Raw genomic sequence first — 22678 nt, 5'->3', positions numbered from 1 at the left:
GGTGGGAGAGGTAACTCTGTACAAGTCTCGGCATGCTTCCACCAACCTCCTATTTGACAGCTTCTGCTGCTCCTGGCCTGACTGTGCTGGCCCCTTCCAACTCTGAAGAGTCTTCAACCTTGCTGAGTCCTCGGCCCACAACAGGATCAAGAAACCAGTCGATGGACTCGTCCTGTACGCCAGCCTTTTCCCACCTTTTTACCGTTGAGTAACCCTTGACATATTCTTCAGGCTTCAAGTAAGTGATGTCAGCAGGCCCATGTTCCCACCCACCCCCAAGCCCAAAGCAGTCTGCTGCACCCGCTGCAGGGACAAAAATCCAGGCCAGGCCCCTTCCCACCCCCTCCAGGCCCATCATTGGTCATTTGGGGAGGGGGCAGGTCAATCTACCCAAATAAGAATAGCCAGGGTAAATTTTAAAATCTGCGGAGTAACCCTGGGGCTGCACATGACCTCGGTTGGGAAACCCTGCTCAATTCTCTCGACCCAGACGTTCCTCATGAATTCTCCCATCCCCTTAACCGTGGTTGGAGGTTGTAAGAACACCGCTGTTAACCACGGTTAGTGCCAGCCAGCCTCTCTTAACCAAGAATCGGGAACCAGCTTTGTCCTCATAGCTTACAGCAAATAGAGAGCAAGCGTTCACCGTGCCTAGCGGTGATGCTGATGTAAGTCTTTCACCAGGGTTGGGAAATTTCAACTTGGAGGAAGGGAGGGAAGGGAAGGGATTCGTAGAGCTTGTCCGAAGGATGGGAAGCTTATGATCCAAATTTGGAGGGCGTATGCCGTGGCTTGGAGGGATGGTCACCATGGAAACCAGCACCTGGCCAAAAACCCTGCAGCAACAGAGAGTGATGTAAGGGACAATGCAAGGAGAAGCAGGTATTTGCCCCTGTCCCGGACTCTCTAATTCCCTGCTCCGCATTAGAAGGGTGAGGGCGGGGCACGCGACTGGCCACGCCTTCGTTGGATCAGCCACGGGATGGGGGCAGGAGGGCAACTCCTGGTCAGCTCTTCATGGGAGGAAGCCACCGTGAGGCTGAAGATGCTGTTGCAAATCAGATCTCTGGGTTTTATCACATACAATGCATTTTTTAATTTTTATTTTTTTGGTATTATAACAATGGAGAACCTTTTGACAAACGGGTAACTGCGGGGTTTGAGGCAGGGAGATTCTTGATCTCCTGTCTTCCGATATGAGAGTTTCCTGAACAAATTAAAAAGGAAGGCTAATTAATATAGTAGGGAGGGGTAAATGTCAGCTCAGCAAATTAGCATGTGAAAAACGCCAGGAGGAATGTGGGTCGAGGTTATGAAAGAATCTGAAAGCCTTAAAAGAAAGACGTTGGCTTTGGTTTTGAGAACAGCCCAGAGAACTGTTTAGATTTCGAGTCTTTGTGGCATTTAAACCAAAACTGAGGCTAAAAGTGACCATCTGGGCAGTAATTTAGAATGCCGTTGGGCTCTGTTATAGTTGCATGACTTATAAAAAAAATACATATATGGTGCTGAGAATTATCTATGCCACAGAAACTGCAGTTATTTTAGCTATTGTTTCCAGAAATTAGCCGAGATATAAAACATGTTCAGCCTGGTGGGTTCAATTTAAAAATCCAGGCTTCGCTCTCTCTTCATATTGTTGGAATATTATTTCAGCCGTCTCTGAGCAAAGCACAAACACACACACAAAAAGCAATGCAGAAAGAACAAGAATGCAGCAGGAAACTCCATGAGAAAATATTAAATTGATCTTGGGAGTTCCCCGATAACACACAGTAGCCAAAGAAAAGCAGTCTAGCTGCAGTTTCGGTTCAAGGGTGGTCCAGCATCCGGGGGTCCGCCCCTCTTGGCTCCACCCCCTTCAGCCATCTTGCTAGGTCCTGGTCTCCGCCGGCTGGAAGGAAAGCTCAACGCAGTGTGTTTTAATCCATCTTCCCCGCAGAACAACCATCTCTCCTTTCCCTTCGGGTCTCCAACCCCCAACCACCTAGTGTCTCTACCCTCTTCCTTTATTTCCCTCCATGACAGCTCCCCCTGCTCTTTATACTTTCGACCCTACTTCTCTTTCCCTTCCTCTTGGGGTGTTGGTCGCTTCCTCTCTGCTGCTCCCCGGTAAGCATGGCCCTTTCTTTCCCCACAGGTTCTAGCTCCACCTCGCTAACTCCCTGGCCCTTAACTGGGAAGGTGTGGACGGGCCGCTGACCTCTTGGTCCCCCCTCCCCGCTCTCCCTTTCTGGGCTAGGTGAGGTTTCTCGTCCACTCTTGGACTGTCGCTCTTGGGGTGTTGCGGATTCAGGTAAGTTTCTCGCAGCCAGGTACGCACAGCTCTGCCTTCCCCATTCGGACTCCGTCCTCCTCCTTGTCCTGCCGGGCTCGTAGTGTGCTGTGGCCTCTTGCTCCACCGTGCTCCAGATTGGAGGTTCGCTGCAGCTTCAAGAGGTTCAAGCCGACACCTCCCTCATCTCGGCCCGGACAGGTAGCCCCAAGTAGAAGAAGAAGAAGAAGAGTTGGTTCTTATATGCCGCTTTTCCCTACCTGAAGGAGGCTCAAAGCGGCTTACAGTCGCCTTCCCACTGCAGAAGTGTTCTCCAGGTGTCCCTAAGGTATGGATCACTTTGGCCGGATCGGACTGAGCCAGAAATGAGCACCGCCGGGACACCCACCAGTCAAAGCTGCGCAAAAGCACCCAACAACAGCAGCCTCCTCTTTTTTTATCCTCACAACAATCCTGCGAGGTAGACACCATGCCAGGCTTGAGATCACCGAGTTTCCGTGGCATTCGTGGCTTTGAAAAATTGATGTAGCCGAACACGCCAACCACTGTGACACACCTTGGCACTCGGGCCGTGTTTTATGGGACTCTGAAGTTCGCAGACAAGGGTCAGTTTTTTAAAAACAGAACGGCGCTCAAGCAAAACAAGTCGACTGCACGGGTGGTCTTAAGGAGATATATTTTCCATGTGTCATCAGTTTTTTTTTCCCCCAGAATATTCTGGCGAGCTGGCATGTGGATCAAAAACTTGGACCGCTATACAGTTTTGAGACAGATTCTGACATTTATACATAAGTCACCATCCCTTTTCCCCGAAGCGCTCTGTGATTGCCCCGTTTGAAAAACATAACAACAACGCTTCAGCGAGCCAGCATCTTGTGAGACGAGAACATAATCTTTCCAGCGTACAGTTCCCATCTCTCAGAAGCCAGAGATTCAGTGGCATTTTAGCCAAACTGTATTCAGTGTGGGACTACCTACAGCTCTGCGGGATGGTTTCGTTTCCAGCCCAATTTGAGTTGCATTCCCAGACTCCTTGAAACACTGCGTGGGAGAGGAAAACTTGTAGCCCAAGAAGTTGGCCTCTTCTTTCTATCCTCTAGTTGGCAAGACTGCGAGGAATTGCATTCCTCTGGATTTGTTGTTTTCCAAGTCCCGCGCTTCAAGGGACCATTTCTTGGGCTGATTTCTCTTCCCGCTAAGCCCCGCTCATACTGTGGGTCGGCCAAAAGAGAAATAACTGGGTTCTAGATCAAGTCAAGCCTGTACGCTCTTCCTAGTGGCTAAACTGACTCAACCAAGACTATCCTTGGTCACATTATGACTTCATGTGAGGAGACGAGAGTCACCGGAAAAGGCGATAACGTTCGGAAAAGTCGGAGGCAGAAGGAAAAGGGGAAGGCCTCAGAAGAGATGGATCAACTCAATCAAGGAAGCCGTACCCTTCTGTTTAGAAGACCTGAGTGAGGCTGTTCACGATGGACAGTTCTGGAGGTCATTCACAGGTTGGATCGTCATGTCGGAAGCAAATCGATGACATAAATACACACACACACACAGACAAAATATGGGTATATATGATATTTGGGCATGCAAGGTGGTAAAAAGATCTTGATAAAAACAGTAACAGGAGAAGAGCTTTGTCCGTAGACTCTCAGAAAATGGCTGACCCATATATTATCTCTTGGAGCTTCATTTTCTAGTAACCACCACTTTTATTTATATTAGTTGATAGTGGATAATAATACCTATCCATAAATATATTAATGAATTTTTCTGCCTCGGCCTCTACACCCTGTTGTTGACCCTCCAGAGGAACCGGTTGGCCACCGTGTGAGACAGGAAGCTGGACTGGATGGACACTGCTCTGATCCAGCAGGGCTCTTCTGATGTTCTCATGAAGGTCTTGGCCTCTCTGCTCTGATGCTGGCTGGATCCATCGCAGACCAGTGTCTTCCAGAACCTGTGAAACCTCAGTATGGTGGGATACGATTGGTTGCTTACCAGTGTGTGTGTGTGTGTAGGGAGGGAATACTGCTCACCACCTTATTATTTTCTTATTTCCTGTGCAACCAAAAGCAGCTTGGAGCCCCCTGTGTATAATAGGGTTTCCAATCCCCAGGCAGGGCCTGGAAATCTGATATTACAACCGATCTCTAGCCAAACCACATCAATACGGAAGAAAACAGCGGATTTGGAGGCTGGAATTTGTGGCATCAACCTGCTGAGGCCCCTCTCCTGAAACCTCACCCTTCCTGGACTCCAGCCCCCAAATGTCCTGGTTTCTCCCCACCCTACAGCTGGCCACCATTCTATATGGACCTTTCTTCCTCTGGATAAACTTCTGGATCAGACCCTGGGGTTTCTTGACAGCCCTGGAAGGGTTTCCCCAAGGAGTGGAATTAATTTTTAATATATATTTTTTAAATTGTTAAAACATTTATGTCAAACCTCCCCCCCCCAAAAAAAAATGGCCAATGATGGGCCTGGAGGGGGTGGGGAGGAGAGGGGCTCTGAGTGGGCGTGTCCACAGCTCTGCTTCCCAATCCTATTCTGCATGATCGTGCCACTTCTGGGGTTTCTTGAAGCCTGAGGAATGTTTCAGGGGTTTCTCAATGGCCAAAAAGTTGAGGAAGGCTGGGCTCGCAATATGACAGCGACATCTACTGATGCAGGGGAGAATTGCAGCCATTTCTCTTGTTATTTCAGGTTGGGACGTTCTGGTCTTTTGCCAGCTGCTGCAAACTATAGTCCGTTCAGTCTTGTTCAGAAGTCCTGTTACAACCCCAGTTTTATTATACGCGACACCGTCGTGGAAAGGGATGACAACGTGTGCATATTTTCCAGAAACAGAATCCATTCCACCTCCAAGACCTAGTCTCGGTGAGATGTGCAGATCTGTGCCTTCGTCACCACCTCCTTTAAGGCAAGGGCCATCGAGTCACAACCGAATTGAATCCCAATACGAAGCAGAGGTGATTTGCCCTCCCCTTCCTCTGCAGAGCCTTCCTTGGTGGTCTCCCATCCATGTCCTGATGCCACTTTCCCTCCCCAACTCCTTTTGGCATAAGCACAAAAATAACAACCCGATGGTTAAAAGTTTGGTTAATGCATTCTGTACCCTAGTGAAGGCAAAGTACAGGGTTTTTTGTTTTTTGATGTTACACAACCACTTTAAAAGTACTTCTACCTAACTTTCCCAAACTGTCGCTCTTACACATTTCGGGAATCGCTGCTGTGGGTAGGGATTGCAAGGATTGTAACTTCTGGCCAAGCTGGCCTCTTGGTTCGTTTTGGTTTCAGAAGCAGGGGTGGGGGAGAGAAGGAGGCATGTCCCCAGGATGAGAGCCTGCAGAGAACCCAGCAACCGGGAGGAAAAGCCAGTGCTAACCATTGGCCAGCACAAGGGAAGCCCCCGATCCTGTGCCTGTTGTGGGGAGAGGAAGGGAAAAGGGGCTTGTAAGCTCCTTCAAGTCATGGAAATCATGGCATTTATTTTTTTAAAAAAAACAGGTCCAGAGGACATGGCTGGCCACTGGGTGAGACAGGATGCCAGATTAAATGGATCACTGGTCCATCAATTTATAATTCATTCACATTCCTCGACCAGTTGGACATAAAAGTCATAAAAGTGACTCGGATGATACAATCCGTATTTATCATCAAACTAGGGTATGAAATTAATGTACGCTGTAAGAAGGTATGAATAAAAATAAACAGAAGGATTAGCCATTTATGATGTACTGATCATATTAATCCTACCTATAATGGAGTTTCTGGAAAAAAAAGATTTATCATATAAACACAGAACCTCTGTTACAGGTACAGATACTGGCCTGACCCAGCCGGGCTCTTCTTTTATAAATAGAATGTTATTTTAGCACCGATCGTCGAGGCAGAAGTAGAAAATAGCTAAAGAGGAAAGAACAAGCATCTCCCATCACCTACATTACAATATCACATGGTATTCTTGTTCCTGTTAATTTTATTTCCATCCCAGCATATATTGTAGATCATAAACCATAAACTAGCCATTCCACTCTGATTATGTTGTCCGTAACTTTCATCATATCCCGATTATAGGTAAGTCTACGTTTACTTTCTTTAATCTTCAAAGCCATAGGTCATCCAATCAGTTCTTTCCCTTTGCCGCAAGAAGTCAATAAAAAAGGTTTCCATTGTGTCGTAAAAGTTGCTTATTCTCTAACCACGGCTGTGAGTTTAGCCATTTGGGCTAATTCTAACAATTTAACCACCTGGTCTTCTCCTGTAGGCAAATTTGAAGTTTTCTAGTTCTGAACATGCAAAAAAGTCTCACAGACGTTACCGTGTACCTAAACATCTCAAAAGCACTTATAAGATTTTGGGGTAAATTGCAACGTTAGGGTTTGGGTTAGCTTAGGGTTAAAGATAGGGTTTCACGAAACCCTGGTTGAGAAAGTCTGGTTGGCCACTGGTTGGACAGGGGGCTGGTCGAGATGGACCACTGGTCTGATTCAGCAGGACTCTTCTTAACTCCTTTTTTGCAGTCTCAAGCAGCTCGTCACAAAAGACATCCAGCGCAGGTCTACGGATCTCTAACGCCCCTTTTATAAGGCAGGGTTGACCTCTTGTTGACAGAGGAGATCTTTTCAGAATTCTTTTCTGGGCAAGGTGTCAATTATGGGGCCATTCCGAACTGAGGGGAGGAGAATGCACGGACTTTCCCCCGTGAATAGTCTGAAAATAAGATCTATTGTTCCGTCAGGCTCTTGTTTCACATGGGGTTCTGATTAGTCTTGATTCCCAAAGGCAGTGAATTGGAGTAGAATTTCAGAAATGTTGGGGGGGAAATAACATTTCTGTCCAATTTTTCTTGGGCTTGCAAACTCTCGTGGGTTGTTTGTGCTTTTGGTTGCAAAACTAGAGCCAGCTTGGGGAGTCAGGCACAAATTCACTGCTCCCTGCAGGGCCGGGATTTTCGAGCTATAGTTTATCAGCTATAGCCCCTGGGCACCATGGTGTCTGCCTATACTTCCCTTGGTGCCCTCCAAGCTTTACAGAAAATTTGGTATTGACTGCCCTCAGTTCTGTGAAAGGGTTTTCCACTGGTGGATCAGGCCGATAAGGACTTCTCTTTTCTTTCAGTGGTATGTGGTTCGATTTTCCTTTCAATGCCCCGATTGGACTGGAACTAGGAAGCAGTTTTCCTGTGTATGGTTGGGGCTCGTCCATTAGGAAGTGATTTTCCTGTGTCTGGGTGGAATTCACTAGCATGTCCATTAGAAACTTCTGTGTCTTTGTGAAGTTCATTAGAAAGTCCACTAGTCAAGGTCTTGCCTGTCTTATCTGATGAACCATTGCAAGGCATTTTTAGAGTTCCATGTTTTTTTTTAATTGTTATTGCTTTTTAGGTCTGGTTGCGAGGTTCTGTTGCTTTTTTATTGAAACTGTAAAGATGTTTGTGAGTTTCAAGGGCATCCCTATATAACATAGCAACCATTGGTACTGCCCAGTATTTCTGCGTCTTCAGGTGGGATTCTGTGTCCAGATCGGTTTAGAGGACTGGCTTAGATTCAATGTCCAGATTGGTTTACACACACACACCCAAGCATTAAATAATTTGCCCAACAACTGTGAGACATTCCACACTTTGGAACGGAGAGATTCCCATCCGGCCGTGTCCTACCGCTGCAGATGCCAGCCACAGTTACTGGTGGAACATCAGGAACTAAAACTATCAGGCCGTGGCCCCAGCGTCCAGAAAACCCCCAACAGCCAGTTTAATGGAGGCAGCTTAGACCCAACCGGCAATGAGATTTGCTCGAAGCAAACGGGTCCCCCTTCCCCTCTGTTACGCCAACCATCCCGTCCCTCCAGCAATCGTCCAGCCCCCCTGCCCCTCATCATCGGTTAATTTTTCACAAGGGTCATTGGTCTCGAGGTAATACGTGACTTCCTCCCATTTTAATTTTTAACTTGAAGAGCCGGCTACTCCCGTGAGCCGTTTTAATAACCCCAGAGAGCTGGACGGCTTCCCAGCTCCTCCCCTGGTTAAAAAAACAGGCGGGGTGACCGACAATAGCCATCCCCTTTCTTGACCGTCGCAGTGGCTGGCTGTCCATTCGCTTTTTATCAACGCTTCTTCCCTGAATGTAACCTGTGCTCTAAAGAGAATATTTGGTGCCGTGTTTCGTGGTCCCCAAAAGTCCCATTCCAGGTCCCGAATTCTTGCTCATCTAAGCACCATGAGTTCTCCACTTGCAGCCTTCCTTTCACATGCCTGGCTGTCCATTGCTGGAAAGAACCAACACTCAAGTCTTCCCTGAGGTTAATTTGGTACAGGGGCCTTCTTAAACAGAATATAAGAGCCTCTTGTGGCGCAGAGTGGTCAGGCAGCAGACATGCAGTCTGAAAGCTCAGCCCATGAGGCTGGGAGTTTGATCCCAGCAACCGGCTCAAGGTCGACTCAGCCTTCCCTCCTTCCGAGGTCGGTAAAATGAGTACCCAGCTTGCTGCTGGGAGGTAAACGGTCATGACTGGGGAAGGGAATGGCAAACCACCCCGTGTTGAGTCTGCCATGAAAACGCTGGAGGGCGTCACCCCAAGGGTCAGACATGACCCGGTGCTTGCACAGGGGATACCTTTACCTTAAACAGAATACCCTGCCTGGAACTTACTAGGGTATTCCATGGAACGCAGGGCTAGCTATCAGGTTCCAGGAGGGTGCGGGGGGGGGGGGGGGGTGATGTGTTGCCTGCCAAAATTATTGTTTGGAACCAAAGTGTTTGAGCAGCAGAAGAATCTGCCAAACATCAAAATGCATTCACTTATTACATTCCTGTGCACATTTAAAAATTTAAAAAAAACATCAACTAATATCCTTCTGCTTCTCAACCTCTTGGAATCTTCACTTGTGGTTGTTTAGGGCTATTTTGTTCCCTCTTTTGCGGTGGGTTGCCAAGATTATTGACCACAATTTTTGCTTATTATAAACAAGGGCTTGTTTTGAAGAAGAAGAGATTTTTTTTATCCCTCTTGTTTTTTTATTTGTTTTTGGCATGTCATACACATACGGGAGTTGGGTGCTGTTTATTTTCTTGTTTCTGTGCCACCCAACCATTCATAAACCATATAAAATCATGAACCTTAACATTATCAGCCTTAAATTGAGTCTCACAGTTTTCAGACAGAGTCTCACAGTCTTCTTTAATGGCTTGTGGGTCATCAGTATTTTCCTTCACCTATTGCCTCTTGTTTAACTGTTCCTTTTATCGATGTTGTGTCTCTGTTTGTGTGCCAGATGGGTCATCATTTGCCCGGAAACAGCAGGGTGTGGTGGACAAAGCGGCAGCCTCTAATCTGGAGAACTGGGTTTGATTCTCCACTCCTCCACGTGCCGCCGGCTGGTTGACCTGGGGTCAGTCACAGTTCTCCCAGAGCTGTTCTTGCAGAGCTGTTTTCTTAGAGCTCTCTCAGCCCTAGGGTATTGGTTTTGGGGAGACAAAGGGGGAACTTTTTGTAAGCTGCCTTGGTTTTCCTTCAAAGAGTGAAAAGTGAAAACCAGCTAAGGTCACCCTTAGCTGCAGGCGGAGGAGTGGGAAATCAAACCCAGTTCTCCCCAATTCAAGTCCCAGCTGTCTGTTTCTTCATATTTTCTTCTCCATGCTTGCTCTTGAAGCTGCGGGGGAGAGACCCCTTTGTCACGAGGACCCCCACTCCACCCCATTTCCCAACAAGAGTCCTGAAGTCAAGTTGGCCACACTTTGAAAGCACCAAGAAGTTAAAACAAATTTAGAAAGCAGGTGACAGCCTTAAATCTAATTATACGTTAAGTAATTCAGCTATACCGGACAATCATCGACTCAGGCATATTTTTACTGATTCCAGCCTGCGAATGACCCACAGCATTTTGCTGTGTCGTCTTCAAGGCTAGCCCCATGCACAGCATGTTGAAGCAGTCTAGTCTTAAAGTTCCTGCAGCATGGACCAGCGTGGCTGGGTTGACTGCATCCAAATATTTTGATTTACAAACCAAATGCAAACAGGGAAACATAAATCCTTGGGTGCTTCGCTATCCTGGCTTCTCTCGGGACGCCTTGACCGGATCCGAGGACGATAAATCTGTCGAAAATTGGGAGGGGCACGCCCTCTGACATCCTCCCAACCAACATCATCATGTACGAATTAACCTTGACGCAACCTGTTCTCCCCAAATGTCAATTAATCTCCTCCCCCCCTTTAATAAGGGTTCGTATGCAGCGTGGAAGCAACATGACCCCTCTTTAGCACACCTTCCCCCACACAAAAAAGGGATCGCAACCAGGAGTAAACAGCAGCATTTGTGTATTGGAAGATGACGAAACTCTTTAATTTGGCCGGATAACTGAGCGTGTGCTATCCTTTCTTCCCTTCATTGCAACATCCTTTTTAAAGCTTTCGGACTGTCCGTCGTCCTTACAGCCAAATCAGTTTATTTCCCAGGGCCTGTGGGTGTGTAAAGGAGGGGGGGGAAGGGCTAGGGTGTCAACCGGAGAGTTATAAAACCGATGAAACGGATCAAACACACAATTCTTTTTCCCGCAGCGCAACGTCGGATCTCTCTGCAGTTTTCGGCCGGTGGCTGCAGGCTCCAGCGGGACATGGCTATTTGGGGGCTATTCCCGCTCACCCCATACGAGACATTCGTGCTTGTCGCCTTGGTGGTCCTGGCCACGCTCTGGCGTCTGAGGGGCTCCGGAAGACCCTCTCTGAACCTTCCTCCTGGGCCTCCACCCCTCCCGCTCGTTGGCAATCTGCACTTGATAAACATTAAGCGGCAGGATAAATCCTTTATGAAGGTAAGATTCGCACCCACCCCTTTGCTGGGATTTCCTTGCTCTGAGGTCCCTCCGGAGTTCAAATATCATTTTGTAAATTCTTAGGTCTTTTCAGAAGGAATCGGCGTCAGGAAAGGGGCAGGTCACCATATTAAATTTCTTGGAGCACCTTGAGTTATAGATTTGTTTCCTTTCTCCTCAGCGGGGTAGCTTACAGAATTCCCCTCGCCTTCCTGGCATTTTCACGACAGCCCTGTGAGGAAGGTTAGGCTTGAGAGTCTGGGACCGGCCCAAGAACAAAGTTTGGGTCCAGTGGCACCTGTAAGACCAAGGAAGCTTAATTTTGGGTTTAAGCTTATCTGTGCATGGGCAATTCTTCAGCTACACTGAAACACCAGCTGGTGTCGTGGTTAGGAGTGCAGACTTCTAATCTGGCGAGCTGGGTTTGTGTCTGCGCTCCCCCACATGCAGCCGGCTGGGTGACTTTGGGCTCGCCACAGCACTGAAAAAGCTGTTCTGACTGAGCATTGAAATCAGGGTTGTCTCAGCCTCACCCACATCACAGGGTGTCTGTTGTGGGGAGAGGAAGGGGTATTTGTCAGCCGCTTTGAGACTCCTTCGGGTAGAGAAAAGCGGCATCGAAGAACCAACTCTTCTTCTTCTTCAGTAATCTCAGGGCTCTCTCAGCCTCCCCTCCCTCACAGGGGGTCTGTTGTGGGGAGAGGAAAGGGAAGGCGACTGGAAGCCGCTTTGAGACTCCTTCGGTCACCATTAGGAGGCTCCCTCATTAAATGGTTTACTGTGCCTCCACGGAGTCATTTGGCGTTTACTTGCTACCTTCTGTGTACTCTGTCTGTTGGCTACATGACACGCATGCCACGCAATGAATAGTATCTACAGGTTAAAAGTCTTCTGCAGATGTTCTTATGTAAAGGACTCCATTGACAAGTTTTGAAAAATTAGCTATCCACGGCAAAAGTTATCTATTCTCCAGGGTACTTGTTTTTTTCTGTTAAATTATGATAGCAAACGGCAGAAATCTTTTGCAAAACTCCGGAAAGCACCCCTAAGCTCAAAAGAAAAAATAGGTAGAAAGGTTTTTCATAGGAAAAATCTTTGTGCATTTTTTAATAATAGCCGTATGTTTACAAATATTATACAGATCACTGTTTAATTGTGACACTTAATTTTAAATGCAGTCAACATTTCACCTTGTATTTGGATATCCCAGCATTTATTATACTGGCCAAAATAACTGCGAATAAAGTTTTCTCCTCCGGTCACGTCGAGTTCCTTTCAAAAGATGTTTATGGATTTGTTCCTGCCTCAATGCCATAACATCTGCAGGGCTAATATTAGCTCAGAATGGGAAGAGCCACATTATTCCAAAGGAAGAGGACTGGTTAGAGAAATTAGTAGGATGTATTCATTCGTCTGCGTAAACTAATTTGCCTCCTGCACAGCCAAACGTCTGATAAATCTGGAACACGGAATGCTTTCCTATCTGGAAGAAGTTAATTTCGGCTTTGCATAATGGAAGCTTTAAAACAGTTTTGTGGCCTTTATTTCAGACCCTCGTCTGTATTCATTTTATTGAAAATAAATATAGTTATTCTTGTTTTATTTATTATATTTATATGCCGCTCTCCCTGGCGGTTCAGGGCGGTTGAAAAATGTATGTGGATGAATGACAACTTGGGAGTCTAGATTGCTACCCAGAGGCAGGTAACAGGAAAACAGCTCTTCAAATCTCTTGCCCTATCTCTGCTTGTCTGTTGCCATGAAAACCCCGAGGAGTCGTCATAAATTGGCTGCATCTGGACAAAACTTTCCACCACCGAACTGCCTTGCTGCATTTTTATCCCCCCTTTGTTCGCAGGCGTTCAGGGCAGCCTTCTCCCCCTCCTTCCCTTTATCCTCACCTCTTGAAGTAGATTTGGCTGGTCCGTGATCACCTCGGTTGTTTCATGCCCGATCGGGGTTATAGCCCCCGGTTTCCTTCCTCCAACCAACAGCATCTCACTTCTTTTGTCGGTCATGAAACTCTTGCTTCTCTTCCAGCTTTCCGAAAAATACGGCCCGGTCTTCATGGTCCATTTGGGCTTCCAGAAGGCCGTGGTGGTGACGGGCTACCAAGCGGTCAGAGAAGCACTTCTGAGCAACGCCGACGAATTTCTGGACAGGCCTCCTATCCCGATATTTACTGAGATCCAGCATGGGCACGGTAATAGCACTTGGGGCACTTGGGGCTGTTCTTAATATCCCTTCTATATTCAGTTTGGCCGTAGTGGCAAAGCAGGGAGAAGTGGACATTTCCAGCAATAGAATTCGAGGGGCATTAAAGCTGGCAATTTTTGCTTTGTAAACCTGCTTTGGGGCTGAGAATGAGGTCTTGAGGGAAGGTCCTCCAAGAGGGTTCGGGGCCTTGTAGGTCAGGTGCCGAAACCACACCCACGTGAGGCCAGAATTTTCCTAACCTGGGGGGTAGCATCCCTAAGCCCCAACCAACCACGAACAATAACCTGGCTGCTGTGTTTTGAACCAGCTGTACAGTCTTCAAGGGCAGCCCCGCCTAGGAAAAAATGCAGCCATCAAGACGAAGCCTCAGCGACAGATGGCAACCAGTGCTCCCCTCGAAAGAAGGCTGATTCCTTGCGATGTCTTCCGCAGGTGTGTTCTTCTCTTCTGGGGAACTGTGGAAAAGCACCCGCCGATTCACCATGTCCAGCCTGCGGGACCTCGGCATGGGGAAAAAGCTGATAGAGGGACGGATCGTGGAGGAGCTCCATTACCTTATTGAGCTGGTCAAGTCCTTTAAAGGTGACAAGGGGCTAAAAGCCCCTTCTGCCGCTTTCTGGGGCAGCTGCCAATCCAAATGCCCCTGCATTGACACTTCCATTCCTCGTTTTTTTTTCAGGTGAGCCTTTCAAGCTGAGATCCTTCAACACGGCTCCCACGAACATCACCTTCGCCATGTTGTTTGGGGACAGGTTCGAATACGCCGACCCGACTTTTGTCACTCTCCTCCGGCTGATCGACGAAGTCATGATCCTGCTGGGATCGCCGTTCTTACATGTAAGAAGCCTCGTATGCCTGCAGGAAATCTTTCTGGGGCTGGGGGTTGGGAACATCTCAGCTGTAGTCTGGTCCAAAGGCATGAAATTCGAGTCCAGCACCCCTTTAGAAGCTGATGAGATTTCAGGGGCGTCAGTTTGGTGCAGAGTGACAGGCTCTAATCTCACAGTTCTCTCAGAGCTCTCTCAGCCTCACCTACCTCACAGGGGGTCTGTGTCCCGATTGGGATAGAAGTAGCTAGAGGAACAAATGATAATAACAAGACTTGGGTTTTATGACCCGCTTTTCACTCCTCGAAGGAGTCTCAAAGCAGATTACAATCCTTTCCCCACAACAGACATCCTGTGAGGTCGGTGGGGCAGAGAGAGCTCTGACAAAACTTCTCTGTGAGAACAGCTCTAGGAGAATCGTGACGAGCCCAAGGTCACCCAGCTGGCTGCATGTGGAGAGCGGGGAATCAAACCCGGCTTGCCAGATTAGAAGCCACCGCGCTTAACCACCACGCCAAGCTGGCTCTCCTGTTACTTCGGGCTTTCAGTTGTCGACGTCCACCTACGGCAAATGCTCTCTGCCCTCAAAATTTTGATTCAGCCCGGAAACCATTTGAGAAGCCAGCAAAGCCATGCCAAGCGACCCTTTTTGGCTAGCGGGAATCTGGATTCATCCCGCACCATGGAGAATTGTTCTCCTCTTTTAAAGCTTGACGCCGAAAGGAGCCTCAGCCTTCCCCACCGAGCCCTACCCGAGCAATTCCTGTCTCCGATGATCGATTCCCCCCCAAAACTTCCCGCCCACCCTGAGCCCACGTTCAAATGAAACCCAAATGTTGCAAGGAGCCGTGGTTTTTCAGCTTGGGAGGGAAACTGCCTTTCCCCCACCCACCCGCGCATGATCTGCTTCCAGGGTCTGCAGCCTTCTTGCTTCCACGGAACGCTATTCCTCGATTGCTTCGGAGTCTCTGTCCAGTTCCGCCAGCGCCGTGCCTCATCTGCCATTTCTGTGAAAGAGTCCTGAAGAGCAGACCTCGCAGGGAGATCCTGTGCAGTGCAGAAGATAGGAGGGCAAAGTAGGGCCCTGAGGGAGCCAGGTTCGAATCCCCGGAAGCTTCCCGGGTGACCGCATGCCCTTCGCAAGCTCTCAGCCTGGCCTACTCCACAGGTTGTTGTTCTGAGAGAATGGAGGGGAGAGAAAGCGACGTTCTAAGCCAGCGTTGAGTCTGGGGAACAAAGCAGGATACAAGTAAACCAACGCAAATGATTTTGTGAGGCCAGCATTCTATCTTGGACCTTCGGGTAGAGGAAAGCAGGGTATAAAAACCAGCTTTTATTCTTCTCCTTCCTTGGCTTCCAAGATCTGATGTGGTGGTGCTAAGCTGAGCTGTTCAGGTCAGAATTCGCTTTTAAATGGGAGCCCTTAAATCCCGGAGTGACTCTGTTCTAAAAGCATTCGTTCATTCGCCTTTACTGGCATTCCAGAATATTACAAAACGCATTCGGCAGAAGGTCAGAGGGAAAGAAAACAGAAACAGACAGCAGCAGAGGAGATAAAACAGTAATTCACTGAAAGGGCTATAAGTACTTCAACTCAAAATTTAGCGACCACGGCTGTAATCTCAGGGGGGATAAGGGCAGAGCACTGCATTTATTCACTCGCAGTTTATTACCGTCTGCGGAGCAGGTGGATTGCTGGAAAATCACAGCGGCAAAGTTTATTATGCTGGGAAGTGTTCGGCTTCCGGGTCGTAATTGATTTGCGAGTGGTGCAGCCCTGGAAAATGATGATGTTACATGCTGAAGTCCAGATTTCTTCTCTGGGCTCTGTCCCACCCACCCCCCTTTTGTCATGCCGCCCCCTTTAAGCAGCTGTTTTATTGCTTCCCCGTCACCCTCACTGCTGCTTAATTGTACTTTTTATTCACTTTCATAGTCTGGGTCCAGACAAGTCTGAAAGTCTCTCTTGGTTTCCCCAGAGATTCTTCAAAGAAATCGAGGCCGTTTCCTCCTTTCCAAAATGCCACTGTCAAATTGCATCCTTCCAAGAAGGTCTGAAGGATTTCTAGATTTAAAGAACAGCAGGGGATTTTTTTAATACCCCCGAAGGAGTCCTAAAGTGGTTTACACATGCCTTTCCCCTCCTCTCCCCGCAACAGACACCCCGTGAGGCAGGTGGGGCTGAGAGAGCTAGCCCAAGGTCACCCATCTGGCTGCATGTGGAGGAGTGGGGAATCAAACCTGGTCCTCCAGATTAGAGTCTGCTGTTCTTAGCCACTGCGCCATGTTCTCCTATGTGGGCCCTACTGCGTGGAGAAATCCATGAAAACAATGGCTTGTGCCTTTAGGCCTTTGGCAGGAGAACAAGGCACAGGGAAGAGGAGGCAGAAAGGTGGGCAGGCAAGAAGGGGGTCAGGGGGGGCTGCTGGAGACCCTGTCCAGGGCTCCCCTAAATGTGGAATTGGTCCCTGTGGTTTTGGTAAAGGTGACAGGCACAATTTATCAAGCTATTTCCCTGCATGAAGGCACATTTCGCTGCGGCTGACACACAGAAACTTCCTGATAGAGTTGGCTTTTACTGATTCATCCCATATCTTTATGTATTAGCTAGATTCAAGTCCAGTTCCAGGCGGAGCCAAAACTCATCCGTCTGTTCGCTCGGGCAGGAACCAGAAACGGCCAAAATCAGTTCTTGTCATACGGTTACACCTATATTCCCAATTCACTTGTGTTTGGCGATGGCTCCGTTTCTGATTGGCAGTGCTAAAAACTTTGATCAGAAGAGCGTAAATTAAAAAATGCAAGATTCTAGTCCTTAAGAGACCAACGAGACCAACCCAGCTATAAAGGCTCACTGGCCTCTTTTCCTACTTGTATCTGACAAAGGGAGCTTTGAAAATTGGCCTCCTGGGCTTGAATCTAGCTGTCCTCCTGCAAACTGACTCGGCAAACCCTCCGCAGCTGCCGTTTACCGATCCTAATCCCTTGCGTTGACATGGCGGGAATGTGCGTTTCCTTCCCAGCTCTTCAATTTCTACCCGTTCCTCGGGTTCTTCCTCCGGCCCCACAAAATGATCGTGAGGAAAGTCGAAGAGGTCTGCGTGATCCTCAGGAAGCACATCCAGGTTTGCAAGGAGACGATCAATGCAAACTGCCTGCGTAGCTACACCGACGCTTTGCTCTTCAGGCAGAAAGAGGTAATTTTTATTTTTTATTTTATTTTAGCAAACTGGTGGCGGGCCAGTGCGTAAGGGCAGAGCAAAACATCACCCCAAACGCCACGCCTGGGGTTTGCAAAGTAGAATTACAAAAAAAAACTCCTGGTTTCTAAACTGAACTCTCCCATTCTAGTTCCCTGTGGGAGCATCAGTAGGTTCTGTCAACGTTCATGTAGCTCTCTGTCACAGCTCCATCCAGGCCCTGCTTGCATGCACTACCCTATCCCCCACCTGTACATTGTGACTCTGGTTCCTCCTCCTGGTCAGTTTCACCCCCCAATTCCAGCTCACTTCTCCCCAATCCCATCCATTTGCCCACAATTGTTGGCAGGATCAGAATAGTCCTAAAAGGAGTGAGAAAAGATGACTGTAACACAGCAAGGGCATCTAGACTGAATGGGAGGGAAAAGTAGAGCATAGCTCCCCTGGACTGTCTCCATGCCCGTCTCCTGCTGAAAAATGGAAGCCAGATCTGGGCAACGGGCCCTCTGCCCGGTGCTTGGCCATTCCTTCACACCAGCCCTGTCCGTTGCAAGCCCCCACCACTGCAAATCCCCCACGCTCAAGCGGACGCTTCTCGTTCAAAGGAGGAGAACAGAGGCACAAGCACGTTCGATGATGCAAACGTCGTGGCGTCAGTGCTCGACCTCGTCATGGCTGGGACCGAGACAACAGCCACCACGCTGCAGTGGGCCGTGTTGCTGCTGACGAAGCATCCCGAGATTCAACGTACGTGACCGTGTTTGCCTGCCAGGTTCGATGCTGCAGGGTTTTGATTTATAATCGTCCATCGTCATTTGGAAGGTCATCCATTTCGCTGTTGCAGGCAAGGTCCAGGAGGAAATCGAGTCAGTCCTGGAATCCGGGCGCCTGCCGACCTCCGAGGACAGGAAGCATCTGCCCTTTTCCAACGCGGTGATCCACGAGGTGCAGCGGTTTGTCACACTCCTCCCACACATGCCACGCTGCACCGCTGTGGACACACACTTCCGTGGCTATTTCATCCCCAAGGTAGGAAGCGGGGCCTGCAGCGGGAGGGAGGGCCAGGCGCACTTCCCAGGGGAGGTTCTTCCAGAATCGTGGGGCTGCCACTGAAAAGGCCCTTTCTTGTGTGCTCACCATGAAAGCTTCTTTGACGGACGGGACAAGCAAGAGGGCCTCTCCCAGAGATCTTCACTCCAGGGCAGGAACATTGAGTTTTCCCCTCCCAGTCCCCTGCTGACATCTGTCTGTTTGCATCTCAAGGGTACCACCGTGATCCCCTCGCTCACCTCAGTGCTCTTAGACAAAACTCAGTGGGAGACGCCTGACCAGTTCAACCCCAACCACTTTTTGGATGCAGACGGCAACTTTGTGAAGAAAGAAGCCTTCCTCCCTTTTTCTACAGGTAACTGGAATTCTCCCCGTGGCATAAGAGCAAACATCTCATAGGCTTAGTGAAGGGGATTCCTCCCAGCCAATAATTTTGTAAAACAACATTTATTTTGAATTGGTGAAAGGAAAGCTTCTCTTAAAGAATGAGAACTTGTGGGAGAGGACTTGCAAAAAATAAAACAGAAGCAGCTTGTTATGTCCTGCCAAAAAAACCAAAACAAAACAAAACACAGGGGTTCAAGCTCCGCCCGCCTGACCCTCCCAGCTCCTCCCACTGATGTTTCCCATTGGTGGATTTACTGGGGTCAGACTCCACAAGTGACCGGAATGTATATATGTGGCCCATATAACTTCCATTATCGGACAAAGTGTGTCATGCACATAAAAGCCAACACACCTTGAACAAAGCTTTGTAACTCTTGGAGGTTATTATTTTAAGTCCGAAAAGCATAGAAGGTTCCAGATAGTGTTGACTTTTATCCATATCCATGGAGCCAACTTGGGCTTAGCAGAAAGGGTCCTTCTTTCTTTCTTTCTTTCTTTCTTTCTTTCTTTCTTTCTTTCTTTCTTTCTTTCTTTCTTTCTTTCTTTCTGTCTGTCTGTCTGTCTGTCTGTCTGTCTGTCTGTCTTTCTGTCTGTCTTTCTGTCTTTCTGTCTTTCTGTCATTCGTTCGTTCGTTCGTTCGTTCGTCTGTCCATCCGTCCGTCCTTATCCTTGTCCTTTCTTCCAAGGCTCTGCTCAGCATATGCTCCATTGCATAAGGAAGCTGTCATTGCACCGTATGCAAATTCAACAACCTAGCGCTCTCAGTATTTGAAATAACTCACCGTTTATCTGCTTGCACAGCCCTGTATGCCAGCATTGATATCCTTGACCTGCCAGTAAAAAAAGAGAGAGGGAGGGGGGGGAAAGCTTCTTTAAGTTCAGCTAGTGAGTTTGAGACAGCCGGGAGATTTGAATCCAGGATCTCTTGAACCACTAGAGTTACCAAGTCTGGGTTAAGAAGTAAATAGAGATTTGGGAATGGGGGTGGAGCCTGGGGAGGGGCAGGACATCAGCAAGGTGCAATGCCAGAAATCCCACCCACCAAGGTAGCCATTTTCCTGGAGGTCTGGAGATCGGTTACAATTTCAGGTGCTCTCCAGGCCTCCCCTGGAGGTTGGCATCCCTAGGAAGCACATCACATCCCTCTTAGCTGATACAGCCGTTCTGCGGCAGCTACTGGTTCATAGGTCTCCACTGAGGCTCCAGGCAGACTTCAAAACCAGGGGTTAGTCAGCTCTTGCTTCTATCTCCCGCCAAACCATTTCCCCTAAACGTTCTATGCTGGGGTTGGGGGGGGGGTCGTTGCAGGGCGCCGGAACTGCCTGGGAGAGAGCCTGGCCAAGATGGAGCTCTTCCTCTTCTTCGTGGGGCTGTTCCAGAGGTTCTCCTTCCGCCCCCCTCCGGGATCCACCGAGTCTGACGTGGACACGGTCGCCGTGCCAGGATTCACCATGCGTCCCCGAGCACAGAAGATTTGCGCCGTGCCCTGCGAATAAGACCCACAGATGTTTTGCTGAGACAAGAGATGGAGAAAGAGAGACCCTTTCTGTGCGAACGAGTGGATTCTGGGGTGGGCGTCCTACCACCAAAAAAAAAAAAGCACAAACCCCAAACTTTCGCTTCACTCCTTTAAGTTGTTTACAGGCTGTGCTGGTGTTTCTTTGTGGCAGTGTAAATCAGGGCTCCCTGTGGTGAAATGGTGAATTGACAGAAAAGAAGGGAAAGCAAAGCCTTCGGCCTGCAAAACAGGTGAGAGCCAAAAAGGTTGAGGGACGATAAAGTATAAAAATATATATTAAATATTATTATTAAGCATTCTGCAGGGGGCTGGACTAGATGACCCTGGAGGTCCCTTCCAACTCTATGATTCTAGGATTCAGCGCTCAAGGTCATTAAAATATTTTTAAAAAACATAAAAAGGGAACACTTTTTTCCCTGTAGGTCACGCACATCTCAGATGAGCATGTACACCATAAGAACAAAAAACTCGGACCTTACACGTTTCAATCTATAAGGGCTTCTTCGGAGATCAATAATGTACTGGCTTTGCAATATTTTTGTCACCCACTGGATATTTTAACGCTCAGCTGAGAAAAGAAATGTTATATTGTATTGGGAACTGTGTGTTATTGTGTTCACCTAAGAGGGATGGGGACCGTCAAGGGGCATTTCTAAGCAAACACGACAGCATTTTCTCTGGATATAAAGACCTATTCTATGCAATCTATATCGCATGGCACACTTCCCAAATAAATCCTGAATATTTGCCTCCCGTTGGAAGGCCCGTTTTTCTGTGCATTCAAGCCGAATCAGTCTGGGTTCGTTCTCCCAAGGGCTGGAGAAAGATATCCGTGAAATAGGTTGGTCTGGGAGGAGAGGAGGTTTTCCCCACCATCGAGGCAATGCTAAACTCCCGGCCTAGGCTGCATTAAAATGAAAAACATGGTGCCTTCCCTAGTTCTAGGTGGACAGCCGTGTCAATCTGCAGTAGAAGAGCATGATTCGAATCCAGGAGCAACTTGTAGACCAACAAGAGAATTAGGGGTTGAATTCTTTAGGGTTCAGAGTTCCCTTCATCAGAAACAAGCAGGAACAAGGAGCCCTGTTTCCTTATATACCACTCAGAAGGTGGGAGGGGGTGTTGCCAAGAAGAGAAGGACTCTGAGATTTCCATTCTGATTGACATCTGAATATAAGGACTCTACGGGCACTGGAGAAATTAACAAATAAGATCAAATTAATTCAGGGGGGGGGGGGGGAAGGAGAGATGACCAGCAACAGCTGTAAGGCTAAAGCAGAGAAGAACTATATAAGCTTCTTTGGTTCCTCCCCGGGTTGGAAGGCGGGCTTTAAATGAAGTTAGTAAAATAAATCAGGGCACCCAGAGGCATTGTGTTTGTATTTCTCAAACCAGAACTCACTCCCGGCTACCTGGAACCAGTCCTACCCACCCCTGCCTTCCAAACCGACCCTATGCGAGCCCCCTTCTTTTTTAGGAAGGCAGTTTGCAATAAGGGGCGGAGGGACCTCCACTTAAATCCAAAAGTCTGGAAACGCAACACATTCAGGGACTAAATTTCCACAATCTCAGAGGCCACCTAGCGTCAAAAGAGCTTAATGGCAGGGGGGGGTGGCTCCCCCTCCCCTTTGCACCGTCATTTCGGGCTTCTGCCCTCTCCTGTCTGCTTGAGGCCAGTTTCCCAACCCTTTCACTAACTGGCCTGTATTTCACACAACACGAGCCAATCTTTCTCCAAAGCGTTCCAATGGAAGCCAAATTCCGCAGCGGAGGAGTGTGTAAGAAGGACAGAATGCGTGCATGTTATGCGTTCAAATGCTTCGGCGGCATTATGGAAAAGCTGGCACCTTTGGGAGCCCCCACCGAGTTTTTTAAGGAAGTGGGCCAGGTTTTTGCCCAGCCAAGCTTCTGGCTGGCCACGGAAGATGTGATTGGCTGTGCAGAGTTGTTGTTGTTTTTTAAATTCAGTTGGCAGTTAGCTAGTGGCTAGCTCCGCCTCCTATGGCAGCCATTTTGGAGCTGCCGTTTTCTTGCTATGAGCACCGTGCCATGGGCAGAACTCCAGATTTACCCACAGGCTCAAAAAAGGTTAGGGACCCCTTTTGTTTTCTCTCTGAGCAGTTGATGCATGGAGTTATCCAGCACCCGGCTCACTTGCTCTGTGGCTGACGGATTCCTAGAGAGGACCTGAGGCCACCATATTATCCTCACAACAGCCCCAGGAGGTAGGGTACAGTGATGGAGAATCACTGGCCCGTTGTCTTTCACGATGGGCAGGGGATTTTAACCCAGGACCCAAGGCACAGTTAAGCGGAGGGTTAGCTGGAGCATCACCACCAACCATAAGAAGGGATTTCATAAAGTGTCTTGTACCCACAAAGAGGAAA

At 48.4% G+C, this 22678-nt stretch overlaps 1 protein-coding gene across 2 annotated transcripts; it reads left to right on the top strand.

The window, feature by feature from the left end:
* The first annotated feature begins 10681 nt into the window (after positions 1–10681).
* Positions 10682–21047, top strand: LOC143827219 (cytochrome P450 2W1-like). Of its 2 annotated transcripts, XM_077316614.1 has the most exons (10): positions 10682–10744; positions 10838–11091; positions 13132–13294; positions 13741–13890; positions 13988–14145; positions 17159–17332; positions 17941–18082; positions 18180–18364; positions 18599–18740; positions 20081–21047. In XM_077316614.1, exons 2-10 carry the CDS (start codon positions 10894–10896, stop codon positions 20266–20268), a joined length of 1500 nt encoding a protein of 499 aa, XP_077172729.1. In that variant the 5' UTR covers positions 10682–10744; positions 10838–10893; the 3' UTR covers positions 20269–21047. The 2 variants fall into 2 exon arrangements, with proteins under 2 accessions (XP_077172729.1, XP_077172728.1); XM_077316613.1 differs by lacking the exon at positions 10682–10744 and having other exon boundaries at positions 10776–11091.
* The last annotated feature ends 1631 nt before the right edge of the window (positions 21048–22678 follow it).

This window comes from Paroedura picta, chromosome 17, assembly GCF_049243985.1.
Source record: "Paroedura picta isolate Pp20150507F chromosome 17, Ppicta_v3.0, whole genome shotgun sequence".
In the NCBI taxonomy this organism is placed as follows: Eukaryota; Metazoa; Chordata; class Lepidosauria; order Squamata; family Gekkonidae; genus Paroedura; species Paroedura picta.
This window is presented reverse-complemented; position numbering and strand designations above follow the sequence as displayed.

Excerpts from the sequence above, each read along its gene's own strand:
- LOC143827219 (XM_077316613.1), top strand. The coding sequence starts at position 10,801 with ATGAAACGGATCAAACACACAATTCTTTTTCCCGCAGCGCAACGTCGG. Across the intron at positions 13,891-13,987 it reads GCTGGTCAAGTCCTTTAAAG|GTGAGCCTTTCAAGCTGAGA; the intron begins GTGACAAGGGGC and ends TTTTTTTTTCAG. Across the intron at positions 17,333-17,940 it reads TGCTCTTCAGGCAGAAAGAG|GAGGAGAACAGAGGCACAAG; the intron begins GTAATTTTTATT and ends TCTCGTTCAAAG.